The 27650-nt window shown below is 36.0% G+C and overlaps 2 protein-coding genes across 2 annotated transcripts; one reads left to right on the top strand and one right to left on the bottom strand.

Moving 5' to 3' along the window:
* Positions 1 to 4767: 4767 nt before the first annotated feature.
* LOC126715166 (granule-bound starch synthase 2, chloroplastic/amyloplastic) lies at positions 4768 to 13551 on the top strand. Its single transcript, XM_050415626.1, has 8 exons — positions 4768 to 5633; positions 7315 to 7864; positions 8889 to 8953; positions 9178 to 9255; positions 9350 to 9457; positions 10008 to 10052; positions 10751 to 10924; positions 12352 to 13551. Exons 1-8 carry the CDS (start codon positions 5304 to 5306, stop codon positions 13306 to 13308), a joined length of 2307 nt encoding a protein of 768 aa, XP_050271583.1. The 5' UTR covers positions 4768 to 5303; the 3' UTR covers positions 13309 to 13551.
* Positions 13552 to 20356: 6805 nt separating this feature from the next.
* LOC126715165 (extracellular ribonuclease LE-like) lies at positions 20357 to 22820 on the bottom strand. The gene is made up of 5 exons (XM_050415625.1): positions 22608 to 22820; positions 22457 to 22504; positions 22208 to 22342; positions 21919 to 22111; positions 20357 to 20819 (listed from the first exon to the last, which is right to left on the bottom strand). Exons 1-5 carry the CDS (start codon positions 22713 to 22715, stop codon positions 20590 to 20592), a joined length of 714 nt encoding a protein of 237 aa, XP_050271582.1. The 5' UTR covers positions 22716 to 22820; the 3' UTR covers positions 20357 to 20589.
* Positions 22821 to 27650: the final 4830 nt, after the last annotated feature.

Here is a 27650-nt window from a genome sequence, read left to right as displayed (position 1 = left end):
GTCCTTACAAAAGAGCGCAAAAGCAGGACGACTCTCGTTCAAAAAAAAAAAATAATAATAAAGAGAGGAAGGAAATATAAAAATTAAAAAGCCTAAAAGCTAAGCCTTGGCAGGAGGGTCTTCTTTCTGCTCTGGCAGAGGAGGAGGAACCTCGATGGTAGGGTCCGCAGCCGGATCCTTCGAGTTGTCAGGCATGGGGACGGCATCTGGCACCGTTAAATCCTGCTCAGAAGCTGCTTGGACGCCGTCAGGATTCTCTCGGATCTCCTGAGGGTAGAAGACGTTCTCAGGCAGTCTTAACACCGAATCTGCAGGAACTCCTGCAGCATCAAGGGCCTGAGCCCATGAGATGCTGCAGTAGTCCCTGCACACCTCGGGGATCTCCTCGGATAGCCTGGCCTCCGTTTCTTGGACTCCAAGCTGGCGAGCAGCATTCTTTTCAGCCTCCGTAGCCTCTCGGATCAGCTGAGCCTCCTCTTTTACTCGCCGCAGCTCACCCTTGACTTTTTGTAGAGCAGTCTTGAGATCCAGCACTGCCTGCTTCTCGGTGGCGAGGTTGATCTGGGTCGAATATAGCTCTTTGCGCTGGTCCTCCGCCTGGGTCTCGGCACTCTTCAGACCAACCTCAGCACTTTTGCGTCGTTTCTCCGACTCCTTGAACTTCTCAGTGAGTTCAAGGTGATCGTGCTTGAGGGACCCCAAGGCTTTCTCCATCTCCGTCTGAGACTGAGCCTCAACCTCAGCCCGACTTCGATTATCACGACAAAATTCCTCAGCCACAAATACCTGCTGAGTAATCTGCAAACGAAACAAAATCGGTTCAGAATTTAACAGGGTTAAATAAATTAATAAAACAGTAAAATGATTACTTACCATCGCAAGATCCCTTTTAAGGGATAGGAAAATCTCGGGCTGAGAGAACCGCCTATAGGCCTCCATATCCCGAGGAAGCAGTAGGGGTTGCTCTAAGGCATCAGCCACGTACCCTGCTCGGCCCCGGTTGTACTCTCGGATCGACGAGTTGTAAGGGATAGCAACCCCATCCAACTCCAACTTAGGGCTCCACGTACGCGGGGTAGCGCGCACCTCAGCACGGTTCTCCTCGTCCCTGCTCTTAGAGGAGTTTGCCCTCTTACTCCTCTGTCCCTTTGTAGCCTTTTGCTGCTTAGCAGGCCGGGTGACCAGCTCACCCTCCTCAGGAATGTCAGCCTGCCTCTTCTTTTTTAGGTCGGGGATAGCCTTGAGGCCAGGATCAGTAGGGACCTGAGGGGCGATTGGAGGTGGGTCTTGGGTTTGTGCCTTGGCAGGCGCCTTCGAGGACTGACCCTTGCCTCGGCTGGACATCAACTCTCGCAGGGACTTTCCCATATCACCTCCTTCTCCGTCCGAGGAGTCGTCCGAGCAGGTTATTATGATTGGACCACCAGCCACGGAGTTGCGGTCCTGCTCTCCTTCAGGATCAGAAAGCTCAACCACGGGGTCTTGCTGAACTTCCTCCTCAAAATAAAACTCGTCTATTTCTTCCTCAAGGGAAAGACGAGATGATTCGGTTTGCCCCTCAACTGGAACAGCAACACCAGGCTCTTCTGGCGGAGGTAGTTGCTCTGCTATATAGGGATGCCGAACGCCGGGTAATACGACTGGTGGAAGATCACGTTGAGCTAGGAACCCGGTCTTGGACACGTCAATCCTAGCCAACCTCGGATTGCCAGCCCTTATGGCGTGACCAATAGCTTGGAAAGAGCGGCTTAGAGGTTGATAGCCTAGAACCAGATGAGCCGCACGTAGCTGTCCGTCCTCAGCAACGTAAATTTCCGACCTCAGAAGGTAGTTCAGCGCCGGCACATTCACGAAGTTTAGCCGAGGAGCGACGTGAACTTTATCTGCAAACATCCAAGAAAAGTGGGATTAGTTCATGAAATTCTCCAAGTGTAAGGAAAGTAAGAAAAATAACCCCCCAATGCTAAACCCTTTCCCCAAAAGGATTGGCCCTAAAAACGCCGCACCTGGGATTCCTGCCCGAGTCAGACAATGAATACCATCGAACCACTCCCCCGAAGCAATAAGAAAATCATTCTTCACGGTCTTATTGGATACTGGAAGACAAGAGATCAATCTAACAACCTCGGATCGGGATTTAAGATAATACCCTCCACTCTCGAGGCGGTGACACTCATACAGATAAGCCACGTCGTGCCAAGTAAGGCCTAGATTCATCCGTTCGTCTAAGACATCTACACAGCCTAGTATCTTGAACATATTTGGGGCACACTGATGCGGTGTCAACCTATGGTTGAACAGGTACTCCCTTGTAATCCTACGCATGGGAAGTGTCATCCCTCTCTCTATGAAAGCAATCATGGGGATAACAACTTCTCCCTCGCCTCTATCTGTCAATACTCCTTCAAGAGGACAGTACTGCAGCCCCACACCCGGGGGAATGTGGTATTTAGCCCTAAAGGCCTCCATAGCGGCCGGAGTATTTACTAATTTTTCGAATCTACCCATCTGAGCTGTACTGGAAGAATGAAAATAAAGACCAAGGGAAAAACAAAGTCTGAGGAGGAAGTCGAAGCGACAAAGCGAATGGAATTTACAGGTATCTTCTCAAATGACCGATGAGGAAATCGGAAAGCTCTTCTATGGAGGGTGCCTCGCAGAAATGACTATGAAGATCTGAAGGAAGGATGTGCTCAAGGATTTCTGGGCGTTGGAGTTCTCTGGAGGTCTCTATTCTGATGTGCGGATAAAAAAAGAAAAAGGGAGCCTGTCTGACGTCTTATATAGCCGGGAAGAGAGAGAAAAGATCGACCTCACCTAAAAAGTCGAGAAATAATGATGGCCGTTCGATCCACGTCTCACCGTTGGATGAAGGGGACAAGAAGCCTCCGGAAGTAAATGGCCGCGCCTCGTAAATTGTAGCGCGTCCAAAGTAACTGCCCGCACGCGCGCCCCAAGCCTTCATTACTTCCATCCTCTCACTGACATCAAAACCCCGCTTTTCTCCTCGGAAGGAGATAAAAACCGGAGTTTTGAGGGGCTATTGTGGGGCCCCGGCCCAAAATAATGGGCTAGTTAAATACAGGCCCGTTCGAGAAGCATCGTGTCCGAGGAGAAGTCATAGCCAAAATATTATTCAAGCCCAACTGCGGTAAAAGAAACATGTCCGAGGAGTAACACCTCCTCGGACACCACTAAGTCCAGATCAAAAAGCTCGCCCCAACCACTGCAGCTCATCCTCCAATCATATAAAAAAGAATAAAACCCAAAATATCTCACGGAAAGCTGCTACCACCATATTAAATGTATCACAACCACCCTCTTGGCCGCATTAATGAGGAAAAGACCCCTGAACAGTACTACCTTGGCCACTGCAACTCACAAGGGAGTGATAAAGGTGTCTGATAGGACATGTGCTCAAGTGGGGGCTTAGATGATCAACAAGTGTAAGGTTCAGATAAGAATGAGAGAGCTATATAATGTAAGGGAGTCCCTCAAAGAAAAGGGATGGAAAAAAATGTATTCAGCACTCAGGAAATACAATCTTCTGTGGAGTATCCATTCTGGTGTCTTTATTCCTGCAACAACATTTTCCATACCTCAGACCGACTAAGCTCACTGAGGTTAAGTTCTTTGACCCATCCTCTACAAGTATTTATTGTGTGTTGCGCCTTGGGACAGGGCCTGCTCAATAGGGTTTGGGCCAGAAAAATCGTGCAACTATAATATATATTAAATTTTATATAAAAAAATATTACGTAAAGATCAAGATCAAACACAGAAAGGCTGTCAAAATCAGTGACCTGGCCGGAGAGGTCTCCACGTTTTAAAATCATGTGAAAGAAGAAATAAAGAAGTCACTATTACACTTGTGATAGGTAAGTGTAAGAAGTCACTTCAATTAAACAATTTTGGTGGTTTCTCAAAAAAAAATTTTGTTTCTAAAAAAGTGCAAACACATTTTTTTTATTATAAATACTTTAAATACATGTTTTTATAACATTTTTTTAAGTTATAGTTTTTATATTACTTTGAACAACAATACTTAAATACCTTTACCAAATAGCCCCTCTCGAATCTTTGTGAAAATAATTTTTCTTTTTTTATCATCCGGAGCCTACACGTTTTAAATTCATGGGAAATGACTTTGTGGAAAAGTATTTTTATTTTAAAAGTAATAACACTATTTCAATAACACCAATAGTAGTGGCAGGAAATTTTTTCCAAATGATTTTTATTTTTGGATAAAAGAGGAGAAAAGAGAAAAGACTCAATAAATTTAGGGAAAAATATTTTTTTATCAAATTTTTTCTTTTTCTGAGTTTTTTTTTTTTGAGAGAATTCTTTTTCTGAGTTGAAGTTCCTTTTTGTTTAATTTTTTTTTTTTGATGGGCCTTTTTGTTTAATCGATGTACAATAAAAATATTCGGATAATGGATTCAAATATAAGTACATGTATTTCAATTTACAAGTTATAACAAATTATATTAAAATTTATATATAAAAAAAATTATGTAAAGATTAAGAAACCCAGAATGGCTGTCAAAATCAGTGACCTGGCCGGAGAGGTCTTCACGTTTTAAAATCATGTGAAAGAAGAAACAAAGAAGTCATCATTACAATTCAATTAAGCAATTTTGGTGGTTTCTCTCAATGTCTCAAAAACAATTTTGGTGGTTAAAATATATATATATTTTTTTTCAAGGCCTCGAAGCTTCAAAATAGCTGGCCCCACAAATCCACGTTCTGGGCAGAGACAGTGTCCTATTCTAGAAACCATATGTCGCAGAGTTGATAGCATCAACTATGAACCAAAGTTTGCTGATAAAACTGTTCTAAATGCTTTGAGGAAACACTGTGAAAAAAAAAAAAAAAAAAAAAATCTGTTCTAAATGGTTCCCAAAATCTCAGCCAATTTGAACCGCTAAAAAAACCCCTCCATGATTTTCCATTCTACGGGACCCAATCCGACGACCCTTCGAAATGATTTTCTTGTTCCTTTCTTCGTCCAACTGACACATGTTCTTAGCTCCTCCGTCATTCTCTTTTTTTGATAGGTATAGCTCCTCCATCATTCTCATCAGCCTCACTAGCTTTCTCTTCTATTACACATAGATTTCGATCATTGTCCACTTGAGGGAATCTTGTACTACTCTCAGTTTCCAAAATCCGCAACTGGGTTTTGTTCCTCTCTCAGTTTCCTCAACTGGGTCTGCCTCATTTTCCACTAAATCATCACTAGCTCGTTGCTGATCGCAAGAACTTTAGCTAGTTTTCTCAGAGGCAAAACGTTGAACAGTTGAATGGCATCTGCTGGGTCACTTCCTTTCACCATTGAGACGAAGTCTGAGAGCCCTGTGCTTCTTCACAGTGTAAATCATAGCCGACCTAGGTTCTCTTTCTTCGTGTACCGCCCCAGAAAGCCGCTTGATTATGCTGGTTTCTCTTTGAGCTGTGATAGACTGATATGTGGAAGCGGTAGAGGACAGCAATGGAGAATTACGCTTCCGAAGGTGAAAGCCAAGGACTTTGCGGAAAGTGAGGATGATAGCAATGAAGTGGACGATGCTCTTCAGGCCACAATCGAAAAGAGCAAAAAGGTTCTTGCCATGCAAAGGGACCTACTTCAACAGGTATTGAGATTGATTGTTTATCTTGCTTTAAGTTTTTGATTCTGGGATTTTATTCTCTTTTGGTATTGAGGTTGATTTTGTATTTACAAAATGGGTTATATATTTTGCTCAATAAAAGGGCTTTTAGCCTTTTAGGGTCTTACTGTGCCGCATGACATTTGGTTCAGATTTTGTATACACTGTTCTTGTTTTGGGAAAGTAAAAAAGCAACATTTGCTTTTAAGAGCTTTTCTGCTAATCTATGGGTCTATAAATAATTAAAATGAGTTCCAAAAAGATTATAAAAGTTAGTCGCTAGTCAAGTAAGTTAGCGGATCACTCTTCTGGTATCGGATCCAATTATCTGCACTTGCATTATTGCAGACTTGAAGCAGTCATTTCATGAAGTTGTTGTCTTGGGGTGTTGTGGTATTGCCTCAACTGTTCAGACAAAATCTGCCCCTCATTTTATTTTTTGAACTTCTGAGAATTATAGTTGTTTAACTCGTGTCTGTAGTCCCCTTTTCAAAGCCAATTCATTCGTCCTTTTTATGCTAGAAGAAACCTTTGGCTTATGATTATGTGAGCTTGGAGAATTTGGGAGAACTTTAAACTTATCAAAAAAAGAAGTTGTGAGAACTTTAAATCACGAATACCAATGCATTTTGAAAATCATTTAGAGAAAGCATGTTGTTAGAAACATGTTCTTACATTGTATAAAATTGTTGAAACTCTAAATACTCTTCTTAGTCTTCTAAGAGTTTTATTTTTATTTATTTTTTATTTTGGGATCAATACGAAATAAGTTCTTTGATGAAAAAGAAAGAGGCCAGGGCCCAAGTATACATGGATTATACTAAGGACACTCAAAGGAAAAGAAAGTAAAAAGAAATTAAGAAAAATACAAACTCTGCAGAATTGCTAGTATGTCTAAGTCTAGACCAGCAGCAGAGGAATAAACATGCTGCCACTCAAAAAGGGATTGCACTGCTGGATTTGAGTTAAATAATCAATCATTCTTGTCCTTCAAAATTACACAGATTCCTTTCCCTTCAAACAGTCCACATCAAGCATGAGGGAGCAGTCCCCCCAAATACTAGAATACATCATCTTACCACGCAGCCAATTCCAACTAGAAATGATATCTGGTACTCTCCTAGGCATCACAACTGATTCCCATCATAGTCCAAATTCTGTAACATTTTAATTTAGAATTTATTCTTCTAAGATAAAATGTTTTGTATTGGTAAATATATGTAAGATATAACCTTAAATCCCCAACTACCTCTCTCTCTCTCTCTCTCACACACACACACACACAAAAGGCAATTGTTGGAATGTCTTACAATAGCAAAAAGTACGTGTATACATTCAAAGGTAGGAAATACTTTAGAAAAAATTGCTCTTATTACGTTTGAAGTTTCCTAATGCAAGGAGGCTAGTCAAAATGGTATTGGTTTCAACTTTCAATTTGCATGTATGTAAATTTATATGTATTGGCTGATATTCATCACATTTTGCATTATTTGAAACCATTACAACAACTGTAGGAGTTGTAACTTTTAGCTACATATGAGATTTGTACACATGATCTTACCTGAATTTATATTATCTGTTTCAAATGGTGCTTCCTCTAGTCCCTGCTAATTATTACAATTTTTAGTATCTAAAAAATTGAATGCTCCAATGCAACTACTTTCAGATTGCTGAAAGAAGGAATCTGGTTTCATCTATAAAAGATAGTATTATAAATCAAGAGGATGAAGAAGTATCTTATGAAGGAAGGGGAAGCTCTTCTCCAAATCCAGATCTTGCTTCAGCTGGTGATAAATCTGTTGATGACAATAATAGTGGCATTCCTTCCAACAACTATGCCCGTTTGACTGTAGATGAGGAGCTGGAAACGCTACCTTCAGATATTAGTAGAGATTTTAATGAAGTAAAGAAGGAATCTGAAGAAGTGGCACCTCTAAGAAAAACATCCTCTGATGTTGACTCCACCAGTCATTTAAAAGAAACTAATTCAGAAAAAGTTTGGTCGGATGGGCTGCCTTCCTTTCTTTCTAGTCCCTCCGAAAGTTCCAGCATAACAGATAAAAAGCATGAAATTTTCAACAAAACAAGTTTAGCAGAGGTGGATGGTGAAGCAAATGATCCAGCAATTGAAGAAGTCAAACCCCCTCCTTTAGCTGGGGCCAATGTTATGAATGTTATATTGGTAGCAGCAGAATGTGCTCCATGGTCTAAAACAGGTATTGTGTAAAGATCTTCCTAGCCAGATTGTTTATTGAGAAAAGTTTCTCTGGGTATTTCTGTTGCATTACAAATAATCTTTTGAAATGGTTATCCAAAGAACAAATGAATGAAAAAAAAAAAAAAAAATCTGATTGGATATTTTTTCAGAAACCCTTTTGCACAATTCTTAACTTATGTATTGTTCATATCTATATCTTAATAGGCAGACAAAGTGTCATTTTTGTATTCATGAAGTTTTCATGTAATTGTATATTATAATTGTATTTCTTGTTTCAAAAAATTGAAATAGATGTGGATTAGATATTAGAAATATACAAGCATAGTTAGCAACCATAGATCAGCCTGTCGACGGAATTAATTAATGAGTAGCTTGATTAATCTGTCATTAAGCGTCTCTTACTGGGAAATTTATTTCTGTCATTAAGTGTCTCTTACTGGGAAATTTATTATTCTGATTACTCAGGGCTAACTTGGTAGTCTTTGAATTCATTTTAGTAGTTAATGCAGCCTAAATTTTGAATGAGTTAACATATATTACCACAGATTTTTGCTAATATGTTATTGTCATGCATTGTTATGCCTGACATGTAATGTGTTATTTGTAATATAATTTATCGATCATTTCCTGGTTTAAGTGATCGAACAATCAGTCTATCTATTTTTACCTGGTCACCCAGCCTTGCTTCAGGTCGATCTGGGGCCAAATAACATTAATGTAATAGGTTTGGTTACTCAATAGGTGTCACATGCTGGAATTCATCCATTTTATAAGTTGAAAACTTGAAATTGACTTGAATAGATTGTTTCTTACTAATGCAAGTCCAAGTCTCCTAGTTCTCTTGTCAACTTGTTAGATTATCAGCTTTGTAATGAGCCTCATTTAATTGCACATTTGTTTTTTGTTTTTTTTGGTGGGGGAGGGGGATGGGGCGTTTCCATAATGAAAACTTCTCTCTCACTGTGTGTCTTTTTGTAAACCTTTAGTATGTGCCCCAAAGGCTGATTTATGAGTTCTCATAGGTGGGCTTGGAGATGTTGCTGGTGCTTTGCCAAAGGCTTTGGCTCGGCGTGGACATCGTGTTATGGTAAATTGGTTATTCCTTTTAAATAGTTAACTGAAAATGGGAGTACTGCATTGCAGTCAACTGAAGACTCCAAGTTGCAACTTGAAATAAATATCTGACTTTCTTTTTCCCTAATTTCCTCAATATTAAACAAGGCCATTAAAAACCCATGAGTTTATTGGATTGATTGCAAATGCATGAGTTGTATTATATATTTTTTCTTTTGTTGTTTCTTTTTGCCTTAGGTAGTAGCACCTCTGTATCGGAATTATGTTGAACCCCAAGATACAGGAGTTCGGAAGAGGTATGTGGTAGATGGCCAGGTATGCACCAGCTGAAATGTTGAGCTGTAATTTATTTCCTATTAGAGTGACAAAATTATTTTTGTCATGGTGTAACAAATTTTTGAGCTTGCAGGATATAGAAGTATGTTACTTCCAGGCCTATATCGATGGTGTGGACTTTGTTTTCATTGAAAGTTCTCTGTTTCGCCATTTGGATAATGTATACGGAGGAAATCGTGTGGTATGATATTGTTCTTATAGTTTTGCTTAAATTATTCTTAGGGAGGATGGTGAATTGGTGATCATAGTTCAGTGATGGGCTAATTAGACTTCGAATAATCTATATCAGATGGTTTATACTTTTTACTTCCTTACTTCCATACTGTTATAGATTTGTCATCCAACTCTACAACCAAACTTGTGTTTATGATCTCATAAAAAAGGTTCTTGTATTTCTTTCTTTAATACAATAGAGTGTGCCCCTGGATTACTTGATACATGGTTCTAATGGGTGGGGTCATGTATTCACAATTTAATCCCCAGGGGTGGGCCCAAAAGGGCCCTGTCTGGTGAGTGTGCCAGGCCTAGTGCAATAGTTACCTTATTTGAAATTTACATTACATAATATGTATGCTATTTTAATGTGTCAATTGCAATCCGGTGCATACATAATTTACTCTCTCTCTCTCTCTCTCTTTCTCTCTCCCTATATATATATATATATATATATATATATTATATCATTTATAAAATTCTGAGTTCTATATGTGTTTGGTTTTCCCTCATTGCAGGATATTTTAAAACGCATGATACTATTTTGCAAGGCAACTGTTGAGGTATAGTTTTGGTCCTTTCAGACAAACCCTTAAATGAATGATATATGGAATTTTTTAATTCCACATTAAGTTGCATGAATTCTAGCTTGTTGAACTCATTGCTTAGCATATCTTAATTATGCACTGCCCCCCTCCCCCACTTGTAATTACAAAAAAAAAAAAGAAAGAAAAAAAAGCTCATTATGCACATTATAGAGATACCTATAAGCACCAAATGTTATTTCAGAAAATTAAATTATTCTATGTTCACACTACCATCCACATCACATTGGAAGCAAAAAGAACAAAATTTTCAACTTATCATAACTATAATATTTGTCTTGCGATGGGTCTATTATCTGCTCGGTTTTGCCATGTCAAACTGATTTGATATGGCAGTTAGACTCAATATCTGCATGTGTTGGGGATAATTGCTAGAAACCATGGTGCTACCCTGTTGTAAGCCACATATATGCTCTTCATGACAGATTTCCTGCAATTTTCTATTTTACATCATAATTATGTAGAATGTTCTTTATGATGTTGGGTCAAAGATAAAAATATGGATAATTGACATAAACACAACCAAAAGTGAATGCTAATGCATTGCTCTTGCAAACAAGGGTGGCTTTATTTATATGTATTGGCCAGCCTGTTAGAGTTGCATTCTGGTAGAAAGTCATCAGTTTGTATAAAGTAGAAATTTTGGTGATTATCAGGTCCCTTGGCTTGTTCCATGTGGTGGTGTCTGCTATGGAGATGGAAATTTGGTTTTCATTGCCAATGATTGGCATACAGCATTGTTGCCAGTGTATCTGAAGGCATACTATCGGGACAATGGTTTAATGCGCTATACAAGGTCCATCCTTGTAATTCATAACATAGCTCACCAGGTTTGTTCTCTGTTCGATTCAATATAATTTGTTTGGTGTAATTACCCTATACAATTTTTGTACTTTGAAGAAAGCTGAAAACATTTTTATTTTATTTTTATTTTTATAGTATTTAGATTGAATGGTTTGACTTTATTGTCTCCCATACAACACATTTTAATTGTTAGTTGATGACTTGGAATGTCAAAAAGTTGCTTTCAGTGGTTTTCACAAATCCTTTTTTTTTTTTTTTTTTGGGTAATTACTGAGGCCAGATTGCCTGAAATGGCACTTATTTATGCCAAAGTATTTGTAAGTTGTGGAAAAATGGCCAGCCCTAGAAAAATCTGCTTGGCTAAATTCAATTTAACATTGAGTAGTGAAATTAACAAATTAACAAAAGAACCAAAAAAAGAAAAGAAAAGAAAAGGTTTTAGACAGCTAGTTGCTATTGGGTGGATATGGCATATGGTATGGACATCAGTTTTTATCAACTTACCTTGGTTTGTGCCTGCATATACAACATTTTAGTCTAGGAACTTGCATTTATCTGTTTCAAAATAGTTTTTAATGCTTGTATGTTCTACTTCAATAGCGGTTATTGGAAATACTACCTTGATAAAAATGCGTGATGTTTTTTGAGCAGACAGGCCAAATTATAAATTGTATTTCTTCAATATGGCTAATGATTAAGTTTCAAATGACTTCAATACCCTCCAAATTGTGTAAAAGCAGATCGTATCATTGTTGATTTATATATTAGACAATAGTTGTCTAGATTATTGTATTCTTGAGCCAAGGACCACTACATGTTTCTGAAACCCTTGAAACATAGGCTGCAGAACAGTTGAATGCTTGGCTAATCTTGTTAGAGCTATTCAGAATCCCATTGAAAAAGAAATATCTCATGACATTTAGTGAAAGGGTAAAAACTTAAGTACAGTTTCCTAAGTGCAGCACATTAGGTTCTGCAATAAAATTCAAACACAGCTACAATGAATTATGAATTTAATTGTCCTTGGAAAAGATAACATTGTTTTGTGCTTTATTGGTCAATGCAATCATGTGTTGGAATTTAATCAGGAAACCTAATGTATTGCTCATAGGGAATTGTACTTAAGGTTTACCCTCAGTGAAAAATTAAGGAAGTTTAGTCATATCATATAAGTTGAGCCATTATGTTCCATCTCCCACTAAATCAAGAGTCATAAGTTGATCCCATAGAGTGGGTAGATTGCAGACAATTTAGCTAAAATACTTATTGATTGATATAGAAAGGTGACTCAATATTTCTCGTCCTCAAGCTGCATCCTTGCGATATTACTCATGAATGTGTAGTATTCTTATACCCGTATTGTAAGCTTTGAACATATTTCTAATACCCATATTACGCTTTATAGATGGTAAATTGGAACTAATTACCAATTTGAATTGTATGTTTTATCTAGGGTCGGGGGCCTGTTGATGAATTCACCTATCTCGGTCTTCCAGAACACTACTTGGACCTTTTTAGATTGTATGATCCTGTAGGAGGTGATCACTTAAATATCTTTGCAGCTGGTTTAAAGACAGCAGACCGTGTGATTACCGTTAGTCATGGATATGCCTGGGAAATTAAAACTTCTGAAGGCGGTTGGGGTTTGCATGGGATCATAAATGAGAATGACTGGAAATTGAGGGGCATTGTGAATGGAATTGACATGAAAGATTGGAACCCACAATATGATGTTTTCTTGACATCAGATGGTTACACAAACTACTCCCTTGAAACACTTAAGACTGGAAAGCCTCAGTGCAAGGCAGCCTTACAGAAGGAGCTTGGTCTGCCCATTCGTGAGGATGTCCCTGTGATCGGTTTCATTGGGAGACTGGATCATCAGAAAGGTGTTGATCTAATAGCCGAGGCAATTCCATGGATGATGGGTCAGGACGTGCAACTAATCATGTTGGGCACTGGCAGACCTGACCTGGAGCAGATGCTCAGGCAGTTTGAAAACCAACACCAGGACAAAATCAGGGGCTGGGTTGGTTTTTCTGTTAAGACAGCACACCGTATAACTGCTGGCGCAGACATTTTGCTCATGCCGTCAAGATTTGAGCCTTGTGGACTGAACCAATTATATGCTATGAGCTATGGGACAGTTCCAGTTGTGCATGCTGTTGGTGGACTGAGAGATACTGTGCAACCTTTCAATCCATTTGATGAGTCAGGGCTTGGGTGGACATTTGATAGTGCTGAAGCAAATAAGCTAATAGATGCATTAGGAAACTGCTTACTCACTTACCGAGAGTACAAGCAAAGTTGGGAAGGACTCCAGAGACGAGGGATGATGCAAGACTTAAGTTGGGACAATGCTGCTCAAAAGTATGAGGAGGTGCTTGTTGCTGCCAAGTACCAATGGTAAATCTTTGGTGTGTGATATGTACAAATTTTAACTTCTTGCAAGCTCAATAAAAGTAGGCTCATATATTTGGGGCTCATCAATGCTGGAGCAATTTCATTGCCAAAGTTTCTTAGGGAAAGAAACTGTGAAAGTTTGAGGGTAAATATTATTGGAAGATAGTACCAATTTTTGGGCCAATTAACTTTTTATTTTGTACTTTTGAGTACAATTATTGGTAACTAATGAAGTCAGATTCAATGGTTATTTTTTCTTCTTGTTAATAGATTATATGAATAACAGTTGCAGAGGCTAACATTTTGGCTCTTGTTTTCTTTATGGTCTATTTGGATGGAGGGGAAAGAAGGGGGGAGAGTGAAGAGGAGTAGAGTAGAGTTGGCTAAAAATAAGTTAATTTTGTACTAAATCAACTCTACTCTAGTCTACTTCCCTTCTCTCTTCTTTAATCCAAACAGACCATTAATTCAGGAATAGTAAACTTGTTCTTATGTTACTTTTACTATTGCTTTTGTCTAGCTTGTTGCAGTCAGATTTTATTCATTCATATTCTTACTTAAATGGGCTAGACCTGAGTTGTTCATATTCTTACTTAAATGGACTAGACCTGCTTCTCAATGCTTGCGGTAAAATGGATTGGAAATTAGGGGCATACACGGTTTGGTGCGGCTGGTTTTGGGAGAGGTTCTTGGGCTGCACCGTATGGATTGGTTTTCTTAAAAATGGAACCACCACTGCACCACATGGAATGGAATTTCGACTACGTCAACAAACATTTTTGTCGGTGCGACGATTGCATTCTGACATTTTTTTTCTTTTTGTTGAGAGCTAATATGGGGACTTGAGGGCCCTGGCCAACACGGGGAAGGAATGTGATTGTGAGATACATCATACATCCCAAAGAGTGGAATTTCACAGCCCATTAGGGAAGTTCATGAGCCGAGCCATTAAAATCCCTCTTGACGCACCTAAATTTAAACTCACATATGTGAAAGGATTTCGCCAAAATTTTTATATCATCAAACCTCATGAAGATACTGCTTCTCCTTATTTTATTTTATTTTGGAGTATGTTATGGGGGTTTCCTTGTACCCTCGTTAAGGAGACCTCAAAGAGTTCAATAAAAAAGAAAAAGAAAAAGGAGGTTTCAAACGTATCTACATATGCATTAGGAACTAGTGAAAGTTCATAAATAAATTCCCTTTAAACCAAAAGCTGCTTGACTCCCTATAAGTAGCAAATTGATTGCAATATGCACTAGGAACTAGTCAAACTTAATAAACAATTTCCCTTTAAACCAAGGTGGCTTGACTTCCTATAAATAACAAATTGAATACATTATAAAATCTAATTTTAAAAGACATTCGTTAACTGGACTAAAAAAAGGGAAAAAGAAACTACTTTATATTATTTACCAAGATTTGACTAAATTAATTCCAGGGATTCTAGGGAAAAAAAGTGATACGTTGTTTAGTTACGTGAGTAATGAGATATTTCAAGAGACATCTTTGAGTCCACAAGGCCACAACTCATCCTTTGTGTACTAAAGAAATTGCTGTTATCAAGGATTGTTGCATTGGTAATAGACTATTCGGTACTTACCATATGTAATATATGTTATTTGAGTGATTGATGAATGAGTGTAGTGTTGGAAGGATTTGGACCAAGAAATTAAGGCTCGGACTCCATCAAGACTATGCTCAATTCTTAAAATTTTGGGGGGAATGAGTTAGTTCTTATAGAAGATCACGAGTCACGACGCATGGTTGGTATTGTATAACCCTCGAACACAAGAACTAAGAAATCATCGTAAATATGGACGGTACAACTACATTCAAGTTATCAATTACACAAAGACACTAGTTTTTCTAAATGAAAGACATGTGCTTGAGGGACAAGACAATTTATAATGACAATGGATCTTTTCTTGGGGCATACCAAGTCCAACTCAACATTATGCTAACTAATTTCTGTGTTAAGTTTTTGTTATTGTACATAGCCTACAAATCAAATAAATGGTTTATTAGTATTGGGTTGGATGATTTTTTCTGAAATAACTGTGAAGGTGAGGGGATTTTTTGTTATATTTCAAGTTATTACTTAGTTTTTCTTCAATTTATTAGCATATAATTAATTGGTAACTCGTGCAATATACGAGGTGTTATTATATGTATCTGATACATGTATCTATTATCTCACATGAGAATGAATCCCACACTTGTGAAGTCAATCTTTATGTGAGAGAATGGATGCATGTATCAGATACATTATAAATTTTCTTGCAATGTAGAAGAAAATTTAGTATAATATGATTTTTTTTTTTCTCTTTTGCCTTTTTTTTGTCTAAATATTAAGTTTAATAATCATGGCAACTATCAATGGATATTTATTTCAATTGTGTTTGCACATAAAACTATAAGAGTAATTCTTACATTATAGTATTGCAGTCAACCCATTTTACAATCTTGGATATTATAAACTCAATTTAACTTCAATCCGACTATTTGATCAATAGATATTATAAAATCATTTTTTGACAACTAATATGCATCCGGGTAATTAAGGTTGGATCAAGTAGGATCATAAGAAGTTAATTTTAATTAGACCATCAAAAGGTTAATTTAGAATTAATTGTGTGTCACAATCTCATTGGATAAGGCTAAAATAGTTATGTGGATACATACACAAAATCAAATTGCTGATTAAAGTATTAATATTTTTAAATAATTTTTAATCTAAATAATAGTTTGGACTTAATTAATATTGAAAATAGGCATTTTCTAGCTGGAATTAACCAAAATCCTAATGATCTTAACGTTTAAAAAACTGGAATCCAATTAATTAGCCTTTATAAATTCAAAATGAGAAAAAAAATTAAAAAGAAATTGAAATTTTATTAAAGCAAATTCGGTTGCACAAGACTAGAGCTCAGCAATGGGCTCTTAAAAGAAAAATTATTTTTGGCTCATGCATCCCTTATTTTGGCTCATGCTAAGAAAAATTAATTTCTTAGCCTAAAGAGTTTGTCTTAAATTGATCTTTCTAATGGTGGTTGTATTGCCTAGTTTAGCTGGCCTTAATGAAGAAATCTTTTGGACAGTTTATGAAGTTCTGGGCCGAAAAATCAACGCAGATGCTCATTGCCAGAAGTGATTTCCCTTTGCACCAAAGGTGTGGTGCAGCTTTGATTTGCTTCTCAATGGCCCACTTGATTTTATTCGTATTATAGTGAGTAGGGTGGATTTGTGGTGGCGATGGGTATATTTAATAAATTCACTTTATTCTTCAGGTTCAACGCATGTTTGAAATACTGGAAGGAACGCATTGAACTGGTTCCTAGAACACCTTCCATGCATTGCTTCCACCATTCATCCTTCCAGAACAACGTATTTGACCCACTCAAATCGGGCAATTCCTTCGCCAAGATTGGGGTCAGCATGAAAATCTGCAAGACTTGGGGGAGGTTACGGGGGCAATTGCCCTCGACTTTGCTCATGTCTCTTTCAATGTACATAATCAAGCTATCATTCGATTGCAATTTTTTTTATTTTACAGTTCAACTCAAATTATTGATTCTTGTAATTGTATTAATTAAGATTTTTTTATTTTCTTTTTGTCTAAACTATATTAAGAATTCAATTAAACAATTCAATAAAAAAACAAATACAATTAATTTATTTAACAATTCAACTCAACTTAGTGGTCTTTGTAATTGTATTAAGAAGAACTTTTTGTTATGTCCATAACATTGGTTTTTTTAATTTGAGCAAAGGAGTGAGGACTGAGCAAAAGAATTTTGCCAAATGGGTTTCCTTCTTTTTTTTTTTTTTTCCTGAAATTGTTGTTGTGCTTCCTAGTTTTTTTTTTTTTTTTTTTTTTTTAATTTTAAAAGACCAACGATATATTTGAGAGGACCAAGTATAGTTTTGTTGGGATTAAAATAAAATTCAGGGTCTGTTCAAATTTTTTAAGGCAGTAAAAATAATATATATAAAATAATTTCAGGTCATGGTCTTTATTTGAACACCCCTCCCAGGGGTGGCCCAACAAATTTGAAGGTCTGAGGTGATATAATTAAATGAGACCTTTTTGTTATCACTTAAATAATATTTAACTAGTATCTAATATCATAATTTTTTTTATAACAAAAATCTATTTCTTTCATTTTGTAATATGCTTTTTTTTTTTTGGGGAAAAATGCTAAAACTATAACAAATTTTACTATAAAAAACTTTCAAACAATTTAGAAATGAATGTGATTAATGACATCTCAAGAAGAAAATAAACAAGCATTTGAATGAATGATGTTAGAGATATTATAAATTTTATAACATGAGGCTTACAAAGATGTATCACTAATCACAAAAAAATAATTCAAAAATGCATTTAATAGGTTATTGATGTCCACATATCATATTAATTGTTACATCAATTTGTAAAGTTTTCAAGTAAAATTAATAATATTTCTGACATTTTCCTATTTGAATTATTTCTTGTGATAAGTGAAACATATATTTGTAAGGGAAAATGTTAGAGATATAAATTCTTTTACAAAAACTTTGACAAACTGATGATGTGGTAAATAATTATAGATAAATAAAAAAGTAATGTTATTGGTGAGTCTAGATGAGAACTAGTAAGAAGTTAGCTATAACAATAATTTATAAAAATATTGTAAAATAATTTGTAACTGTAGCATTACTCTATTTGTAAGACCCATGTATTTGAAGTTGTATTATCTCTAGCAAAATATAAAACTATTTTTTTTTAAATATATCAATTCCCCCCCCCCCCCCCCCCCCCCCTCCCCTCCCCCCTCCCAAAATTTGGGACCTTCCTCTAATAAGGGGGGCCCTAGGCGGTGGCCTAAGTGGCCTAGGCCTAAGGCTGGCCCCCCACCTTTAATGTGGAGCCGCCCTAATCATAAAAAGAAAATAGAGTACAACTAAATTATGGAAGAATAGTGTCGTAATGTGTCTAAGATTTACCGATTTAAGGTTGCGTTCTTGTCTGGTGCACTTTGGATTGTGTTTAATGTTAAAGTTACTCGGCCAAACACCTCCTGTGCAATAGGTTACAAGGCGCATCTCCAAAGTAAGTAGTACAATTGATTTTATTTTTTTGAGTTTGGATTTGCAAAAAAATGATTTTGATTATAAGGTCCAGTTCTGGGGATGGACAAACAACAATCTATACCAACTCCATCAATTCGACGAAACCCTTCTCACAAACATCAGAGCCCACAACCCATTTTACCCACCAAATTTGAAAATTTCACAAAAACCCAAAACTTTGCCCAAAATACCTTCCTTGCACAGCCAATCACTAAGCATAGTACCACCTTCATCCTTTTAAGTCCAGAAAATACAAAACCCACACATACAACTAACCACATCCAAGATTGAACTTACAATGAAAAAACCATCACAAGCCTTCAAGGGGCCAAAAGCATCATTGTCAGAATCTTAGTTGTGATTAACATTCACATCCAAAATCTTCGAACTATTCTATTTTACTATCTCAAAAACTATTTTATCAATTATACCATACTATTTTATAATACATCTAACATCCCAGTTCTTATTTATCTCATCTATTCATTAAAATATTAATTTCATCAATTCTTTCTCTCTCCTCCTCTTCATAATAAAATAATTAAAAATACCCACCCACCATCACTAGGGAAAAAAAAAAAGAATATTAAAATGTATACAAGTTGCTACAATGCCATCCTAGCACAATTTTTTTGCAAATTTTTTGCAGTTGCAAGACCGGTTAATGGGGGGGGGGGGGGGGGGGTTTGAGGTACTGATGCTAAATATTACCAACATATGGCATATACAATACTCAATATGAATGCTACCATGGTTAAAGTTAAGTTTTTGTTTTTAAATGACGTGGCATACTCCGCACCCTTGATTTCAATATTTTAAATCACAACCTTTAAACGGACTCTCTCTATTTCAAAGTGAAATGGAGACAATCCAAATCCGTCGGACATAGCTACAGAAGTGTCAAGTATCGAGCAAACAAAAATTACATTTTTAATCGGGGTATGGTCTGGACATGGCCTCGACACGCCAAATCTCAGATCTGCCTCTCTGTCTCTCATCTGTTGCTTGCTCTTTTCTTATTTCATTTGTTTGCTCTTTTTTTTTTTTCCTCAGCTTGTCGGCTCTCCTATCTTCAACCTTCATCCATGACTCATATAAGAATTGATGAGGTAATATTTATATTATTTTAGACTTAGGACAGCAATGTACTATTATTTAGAGTCATGACAATAAAGGGGTCTTAATGGAGCAAGGGTTGGTAATACTGCGCAGCTCAAGGACAAAAGTGCAAAGATTCAAGAGCTCAATAAACAAATTGAAGCAACTAAGCATCTTATGGAAAATAAGAAGAAGAAAGCTCCAGGTCAGAAGCTTTCAACACATGGAGCCAAAAATATAACAGCATGAGTGGAACATAATGCACTGATGGCTGAGAAGTCAAGTAGAAAAGAGACGTAAACAATCCCATCTAGTCTCAAACTTGCAGCCATAGATGTGTCACAGAGCTAAATAAAACACTATGTATTAGTAATTGTCATGTACTTTTCTTCTGAAAATTGGTAGTTATGCTGATCTATTCTATTTTGATTATCTTACCAGCTCTTAGCTCGTGCAATGTAGTGGATAATTTAGTAAAAGCTATATGTATTCCATTTGTTGAAAGGTACAATCACTTGAAAATCATTGAAAAGAAGTAATTTAGTACCAAAAAATCGTTCAAAATATATAATAAGATTGCTTTAAATACTTCCAAGAGGTTTTCTATATATAAACGTAATTCAAACATTTATTTATTATTTAAATGTACCAATCACTTTGTAAGTATCTTGTAATAAAATTGGTATCAGTTATATCAGCCTAAAATATCAAGTGGGCGATCTTCTCTTAAACCTTAACCTATGATTAGATTGTACCATGTTGAACGAGTTCTGTACTACTCTCAAGTAGGTCAGGTTGTCAAATTGTGGAAAGTCATTGAGGGTAGTCATGTACAAGTAATCTGTGAAATTGAAGGCCTTAGCCTAATATTTGATAGTGATCATGTTCCCATAATCCAAATACTACAGCAGTGAAAATTTCCTGGAGTGAACTACTCCATTTTCTTTTCCCTCTATCTCACCATACAAACATAGTTACAAATAGAAGATAACGTTTTCCTTGGAAAACTTCCCAATTTTTTCAGATAGGAAAAGAAAAGCCCTTCCCCTTTTGTCAGCATTTTTTTTTCCTTTGTCTAGGTATTAAACAAAGAGTAAGGAATCATTAAATCCTCATACTGACATCTCTTGCTCGGGGGGCACTCAATGATCTTAGTTGCATTGTAGTCTAAGCACAGGAAAATCTGTGTGAGCAGAGGTATTTCCTTGTATAAGTTGCACTGTATTTGTGGACTGTGCCCCGTAGCTGTTTTAATGGCATCGGTAATGCTACCTTTGCTGTAGACGTTTCCACTTGCATAAATATCTGTAATGCTAAATATAGTTATGTTATGCTGTCGACGTTTCCACTTGCATAAATATAGTTATGTTATGCTAAGGACAAAACATTTTAATTAATGCTGTGTTTGGCTATATGTAAATTGAATTCTGAGTGTAAAATGAATGCAGGAGCAAATGAATTCCTGTAAAGAAAATGACATTCGGGTGTTATAACAGAAATTTTCAAAATATACACTTTAACACAACCAAAGATCAAAATAGAAACATTTATGGGTTGTTTTTGGGTTTGAGGGTGGATTTTGGTTAGATGGGTTTGAAGGGATGTGGATCGGCTTTTGGAGGAGGGTATGGCTTCGCCGACGTGAGGGAGAGTGACAGCTGGGCGGTGGTGTGTGGATCGGAGGTGAGGTGAGGTTGTTGGACTCAAATACAATTCAAACAGTGGAGGAAACTCACTGGCTCAAAGGGTGGGTTTGGGGGTGGAGTGTAGTGGGCTGGTGGTTGGTGGCAACTAGATCGGCGATGTTGAGCAAGAGGGAGAAGAAGAGTTGAGGAAGAAGAGAGAAAAAAGAGGAAGCTTGGCCAGTGCGATCTGGGCAGTGGGACGGCGTGATCTGGGCGATGGGGGCAGCACGATCTGGGTTGTTGGAGTTTGGCTAGGCGGCCACCTGTGCTCTCTCTCTCTCTCTCTCTCTTACTCTCTTTGCGAGTCCTAGAAATCATTTGAAGGTAAAATGAGGGTTGCATTGCTTTTACGGCTGAAGTTGGTGTTTTTACAGTCAACATGTAATTGATTTTTCAATTGACTATATTTTCTGTTGAAGCCAAATACACACAAGGGTGTAAAAGTAATTTCTGAATTAGGTTTTAGCTGAAACAAACGCAACCTAACAACCATTTTCACAACTTAATAAGGTGACAAGTTGTGACTAGAGCAACATCGCATTCACAATGTGCCTAGCACTGGGACAACTCTTGTTATCTACCAATGACAATAAGTCACGCTAACAATCGCAAAAAAATTGTAAAAAACATAATAGTATCCTTTGACAAGAAAAAAGTTTTTGACTTTAAAAGCAAGCAATCACAGCTTGAATGCAAGTGAGTTATAAAGAATTTCAAACCTTTCTGTGCTAGGATATTCACGAGGCTATATTTTTGCTTAAGTTTTAGTGCTGCATCAAAATAAGCACGCTGAGGGAGTACAGCTTCGGAGCATATTCCATGGCTTTCCCACTCATTTTTCCAGTACAAGGTATTATCCTCGTGTATCATTGATGGCCATTCCACGTTCAACTTATCTACGAGGTCTGAAATCTGTCCTCACATGAAAAATTACAATGGAATTACTGAAATATAGAGCATATATTTCGAGCCCTTAAAGTAGTGTATTAGTGTGTATGTATGAAGTACCTTTTTTGGAACAAACTCACTACCACAATTGCATTGAGTTTTCCTGGAATAACTAGCTGGCCAGAGACCGTGAATGCTGAAAACTTGCCTTGCTGGTTTTAGGCAAGACCTTAAGTTACACACAGACAATTGCCACTAATTTGAAGAGAAAAAAAGTCAACCATGCAACCCCATCAGGCTATATGAAGCACAATAGAATTAATTCTTTGAATATATATAAGAACAAATTGTTTTCTTATATTATAAAACCTGTTGAACAAAGTATATGAAATCATATTGTCTTGCTGGCGGCTGCGGCTGCATATATGTGTACAGAAACAGTGAGTAAAATATGTTACGCTAACAAAAGATATACGTACTAAAATGTAAAGGAGAAGAAGCTTTTGTTCAAGTTAGCCACCTTTGGAACAGAGTTACAGACATTATTGAACTCAGCATCACATAATGCTGCCTGAAGATGAAGTTGGAATATGAGAATGAGAATAAGCCTCCAATGTGTTCCTTTCATCTCTGTCTCTCAAATACAAGCACACATTTTATTTAGAACTTATGTGCTGAATTTATAAGCAGATGTGATAATTTGGGAATGTAGCAATTCAAAATCCAAGCAATGAGGAACCTACTAGTCAAAAGAATCAATTGAATGCGAGGAGACACAGGCAATTGAATTATTGATGTTGCTCAGTAAAAAATTGGATGGACATGACAATTCTTCAAAAACAATTTTGAAATTTGAATATGCTCATTAAAACTTTTCATATCTTTTTCCTTAATAGCAATTGTCCTTCACTGACTCCCCATTAAAATCTATTGAATAAAAAGCATCAATTTGGCCAGATATGGTTGTATACATATTTATAGCCTGGGCCTTTTGTTGGAACAAATTACTGTCCATCTGTCAATTAATTTCACAAACTACTAAACAATGTTAAAAATTAAAAATAATGTTAGAGGTACAAATTATTTTACAAAATTTTTTACAAATTGTTGATGTGGTCTTTTCATTATTGGTAAATGAAAAAATGATATTAATAGTGGCCTAGATGAAAACCAATAAAAGATTGGTCACATCAATATTTTGTAAAAATATTGTAAAATAGTTTGTGTTTGTAGCATTACTCATTAATTAAAGGAAAATGTTAAACAATGCCGTTAGAGCATTGGTTTAGGAACTATTTTTAGAAACATTTTATTGAGAGAATAATAAAATAATAAATGTTGTCGATAGCTTTTTATGTTTCCCATGAAAGTGATGTCAAAACTTTCATATTATAGTTTATTAACAATTGCCCTAAGGGCATCCGTTAATATGACCCAAAATTAAAATCACACAAACAATTAATTAAACACCAAAAGTACATTAACAAATGAACATGACAAATTTATGTGAATAACTTTTTAGTGTAAAACCATAGGACAAATTTAATCCGTTCACTAGAGCTTACAACACTTTAACTTTATGCCAAAAACATGATTTATTAAAAAATTGGATAAATACAAAAAAATTACTTGTGTATAAATAAATACAATTTCATTAGAAAAAGTCAAAAACCCCAAAGAGAAAGTACACGACACAACTTTTACCATAACTATTATATGTGATGGAAAAAAATTGATAGATTTATGTGAAATAATTGTCCAACACTCATAATAAACCATTTCATCGTATTGCAGTTATATGAGAACTGAACCCCAAAACTTTTCTCTCCAAATAAAAGACAACTTTTTTATGTACTCTGAACATTTACTGCTAAGTTTACTATATCTGATTGTAGCTATATATCAACATTTACTATTAATTTTTTGTTTTATATTTTAAGGTTTATACAGTAAAACTTATGATAATTCTTGCATCATATTTTAAGGTTTATATAGTAAAACTTATGATAATTCTTGCATCACTCTTAAATTTTTTTTGTTTACATTGGATTCCAAAACATAGAAATACTCTTGTTTGGTTAATTTATTGGTGGCAGGCTGATGATATTATTATTGCATCACTCTTAGGACACTGCTGGCAGGCTGATGATATTATTATTGGTGGTTGTTTTCAAAATATTAATAATGCCTTACTTATTACTGTACCTTCTTTCTTTGGGTTTTTTTATTTTTTATTTTTATTTATTTATTTTTTTTATACCAAATTTGACGATTGCTTATCTGTATCAACTTTCCCCTCGTTTATTTCCTCCAAAAAAAAAAAAACTCTCCCCTCATTTAGATCCTGACATGTCCTCTACCTCTACCCTCTAGGGGATAAGACTAGTAGACTACTTTCCATGCACTTTAAAATGGAGAGCCTCTATTTTAAAGGTTGGAGTTGATTTAAAGGTTTTATTTTTTATTTTTTAACATAGAAACAATAAATTTTTAATATATTATGTTCTCTATAATGACTATTCTCTATTATTAAATTAAAATACAAATTAATTTATTATATAATCAAAGCTTCAACTCAGATTTTTTATTCGAACACAAAAAATTTACCAGATACAATAACAAGAACCCACAGTTTTAAGCTAAATTTATAGCTTAGAATGTGCCACATCATTCAAAAGAACATAAAGGCTGACATAAGACTTAACAGAGCATGACCTAAACTGACGTTTCTTTAACCAGAAAAAACAATGGCCTTTGTCAAATGTACAACTGTCAGTTTGTCTTTGTGCGCCTAAAATGACCAGCGTTTTAGTCTTGTCCTTGATACAAGTAATTTTGCACCTCCTAAATCTGTTTAATGGTGTTCGCTCAATCGTTTTATAACAATTACTTTTTATTATGGAATCAGCACATAAATTAGTTTTTGATATACGCAAAGATTGAAATCTAAATTTTCTGTTTAATGACAAATTTTTTTTATCAATTAAGCTAACTAAAACCAATTATTAGACAAAATAGTTTGTGGCTGATTTTGGAAAAAGTCTCAATGCACATTACCCTAGCTTACTGCAACCAACTGAATTTTAGGCAACCCCAATATGAAGCAAGCTTAGAAGTGTTTATACGACCTATTGAGTATTGACCACCCCCTCGGAAATTTTCACAAAGGTATCAAATTTCCTACAACCTCAATAAGGGGCATGCATAATTCATAGAGTACCAATGTAAATATAGTATCTTTCCTTATCGCTGTTCTAATGACTTTTGGTAAAATAAACTAGAGTCAATAGTCTCCCACTTTTTAAAGTTTAAACTATTAGCAGCATAGCTAATGCGACCCATACTGAGACCTGATGCGAACTATCATCCTCAACATCAAATGTCTGTTACAATATGTCTCTGTTAGCATTTCTTCAATTCCCTAATTCAAGATTTTATGGTCTCAAACAAATTGACAATACATAAGGATGGCCCTCAAATAAAATAGTAAAGCCAGGGCAAATGATTCTTAAACTTTAGCCCAGAGTGATTTGATTTAAAATAATTGCTTCTAGTTCCTAGCAAACCAAAAGTGATGGCTTTTGGTCCTTCTATCAATATCCATTAAATCTCTAATAGAATGATGATATGGCCTAACTAAAAAATGACGTGTCATTTCACTCCATAATCTAGTAGATATGTTAAGGACAAGATTATTTTTAATTTGTTAATGACTAAAGTAACTACATTAAACTTTAAGAACTATAATTGCTGATGGGTTAAAGTTAAGGACTAACTGCATATCTTGGTCGTCCAATTCATTTATGTATTTCTTATCCTAATTCCCCATGTAGGGTTGAGCATGGAACCCACCCAACCAAAAAACCTGCCCAACCCAAAGGGCTTTGGGCGTGTCAGGTGGATGTTCGGGTCGGGTTTAGGTCTTGCTCTCATAATATTTTTGGTTTTTGGGTTGAATTCAGGTTTAACCCAACCTTTGATCCTGGTTTTTTATTTTATTTTTTATTTATTTATTTATTTTTAATTTTTTACGCCTCTGGCAGGCTTGGTGTTATATTCTGTAATATAGTACCCTCAAAACCCCCCCCCCCCAAAAAAAATCATCTTTTGAATTTATATATTTTTATTTCCAATTATAAATAAAAAAATCAATTATTATTATAATTTTCCCTCTTATTTTCTTTTTCAATTTAAAACCTGAACTAATTTGCCCATTTTAGACTCTATCATCTTTTATACTTTCCATATTTTTATTTTCAATTAGAATTTTAAATAATCCTTAGAAGGAAATCTCTTGACATTAATTACCCAACTTATTTGAGAAAATATTAAATCAATTATTAAAAACTTTGCCAAATGCCAATAGAAATGTCAACTTAAATTTGAATTTAAAAGCTTAATTCTTGTGGACATATTTTATATATAGTCACCTCATTAAAGCCTCTACAATTTCCAAATTTAATTTTAAGATTCAAATTCAAATTCAACATTGACTAACCCAATTATATTTGGAAATACAATATGAATTTACCAATTTACTTCCCATGAATTTTCACCGCATTGAATTTAGATTAAAAAGGACATTGAATTTACCAATTTCCTTCCCATAAATCTTCACCCCATGTCCCAGTACTAGCAAAGTTTTGAATTTGCTAGTCATCCTCACAACTTAGAGCTAAAGTTGAAACTGATAACTTCAAATTTGTTTAGGACCAAAAATGATGACATTAAATTTAGGGACTAAAATCACTAATGGGCTATGTTTTATGTATTAATTATATGTTTTTGCCTCATGACAAGTATAACATGCTCCAATCTGTTTCCTATGCCTATCTTTTGAATTCCAACTACAGCAGGAGAGGGGAAAAAAAAAAAAAAATCAAATCATACTCAGAACTTGGACATATTGCTGATGCTATGAAGGCTATAAACGTAGATGCATGATATACATATAACCCCCAACTATAGTTTATGTTCGGTCCAGTCCAGTCCGGTCCTATTCACTCCTATTCTGTCTATTCGGTCTTATTCTATCCTTTTTGGTCCATTCGGTCTTATTCTGTCTTGTTTGGGTCCTATTTCGTCCTCCTTGCTCTTATTTGGTCCATTAGGTCATGTTCGGTCCGCTATAGTCTTTTTCAGTCCATTTGGTCATCTTTAGTCTTTACTCGGTTTTGTTGGTCTACACGTGAATGTTTTGTCTTACTTGGTTCATTCGGTCTTCTTCGGTCTTCTTTTGTTTTGTGAGTTCCTGTTCGGTCCTCTTTGGTCTTTACTCGGTCTTGTTTGGCCTTATTTGGTTTTTTATGATCCATTAGGTCCTTTCCTTTTCAGCCTTATTTGGTCTCGTTCGGTCATGTTAGGTCCTATTTAGTTTAATTTAGCCATTTTCGGTCTTATTTGGTCCATTCAGTCATGTCCGCTCTTGTTCAGTCAATTCGGTCCTGTCCATCTTATTTGGTCCTAGTCGGTCTAGTCCAGTCCATTTTGTCTTTCTAATAGCCCTACCCCCCACTGATTTATTCTCACATTGGATTTGTCTTAGCTCTCAATGGGTTTCTTT

Source organism: Quercus robur, chromosome 2 (assembly GCF_932294415.1).
Source record: "Quercus robur chromosome 2, dhQueRobu3.1, whole genome shotgun sequence".
Lineage (NCBI taxonomy): Eukaryota > Viridiplantae > Streptophyta > Magnoliopsida > Fagales > Fagaceae > Quercus > Quercus robur.
Note: the sequence above shows the minus strand (reverse complement) of the source record. Positions and strands in the feature narration are given on the sequence as shown.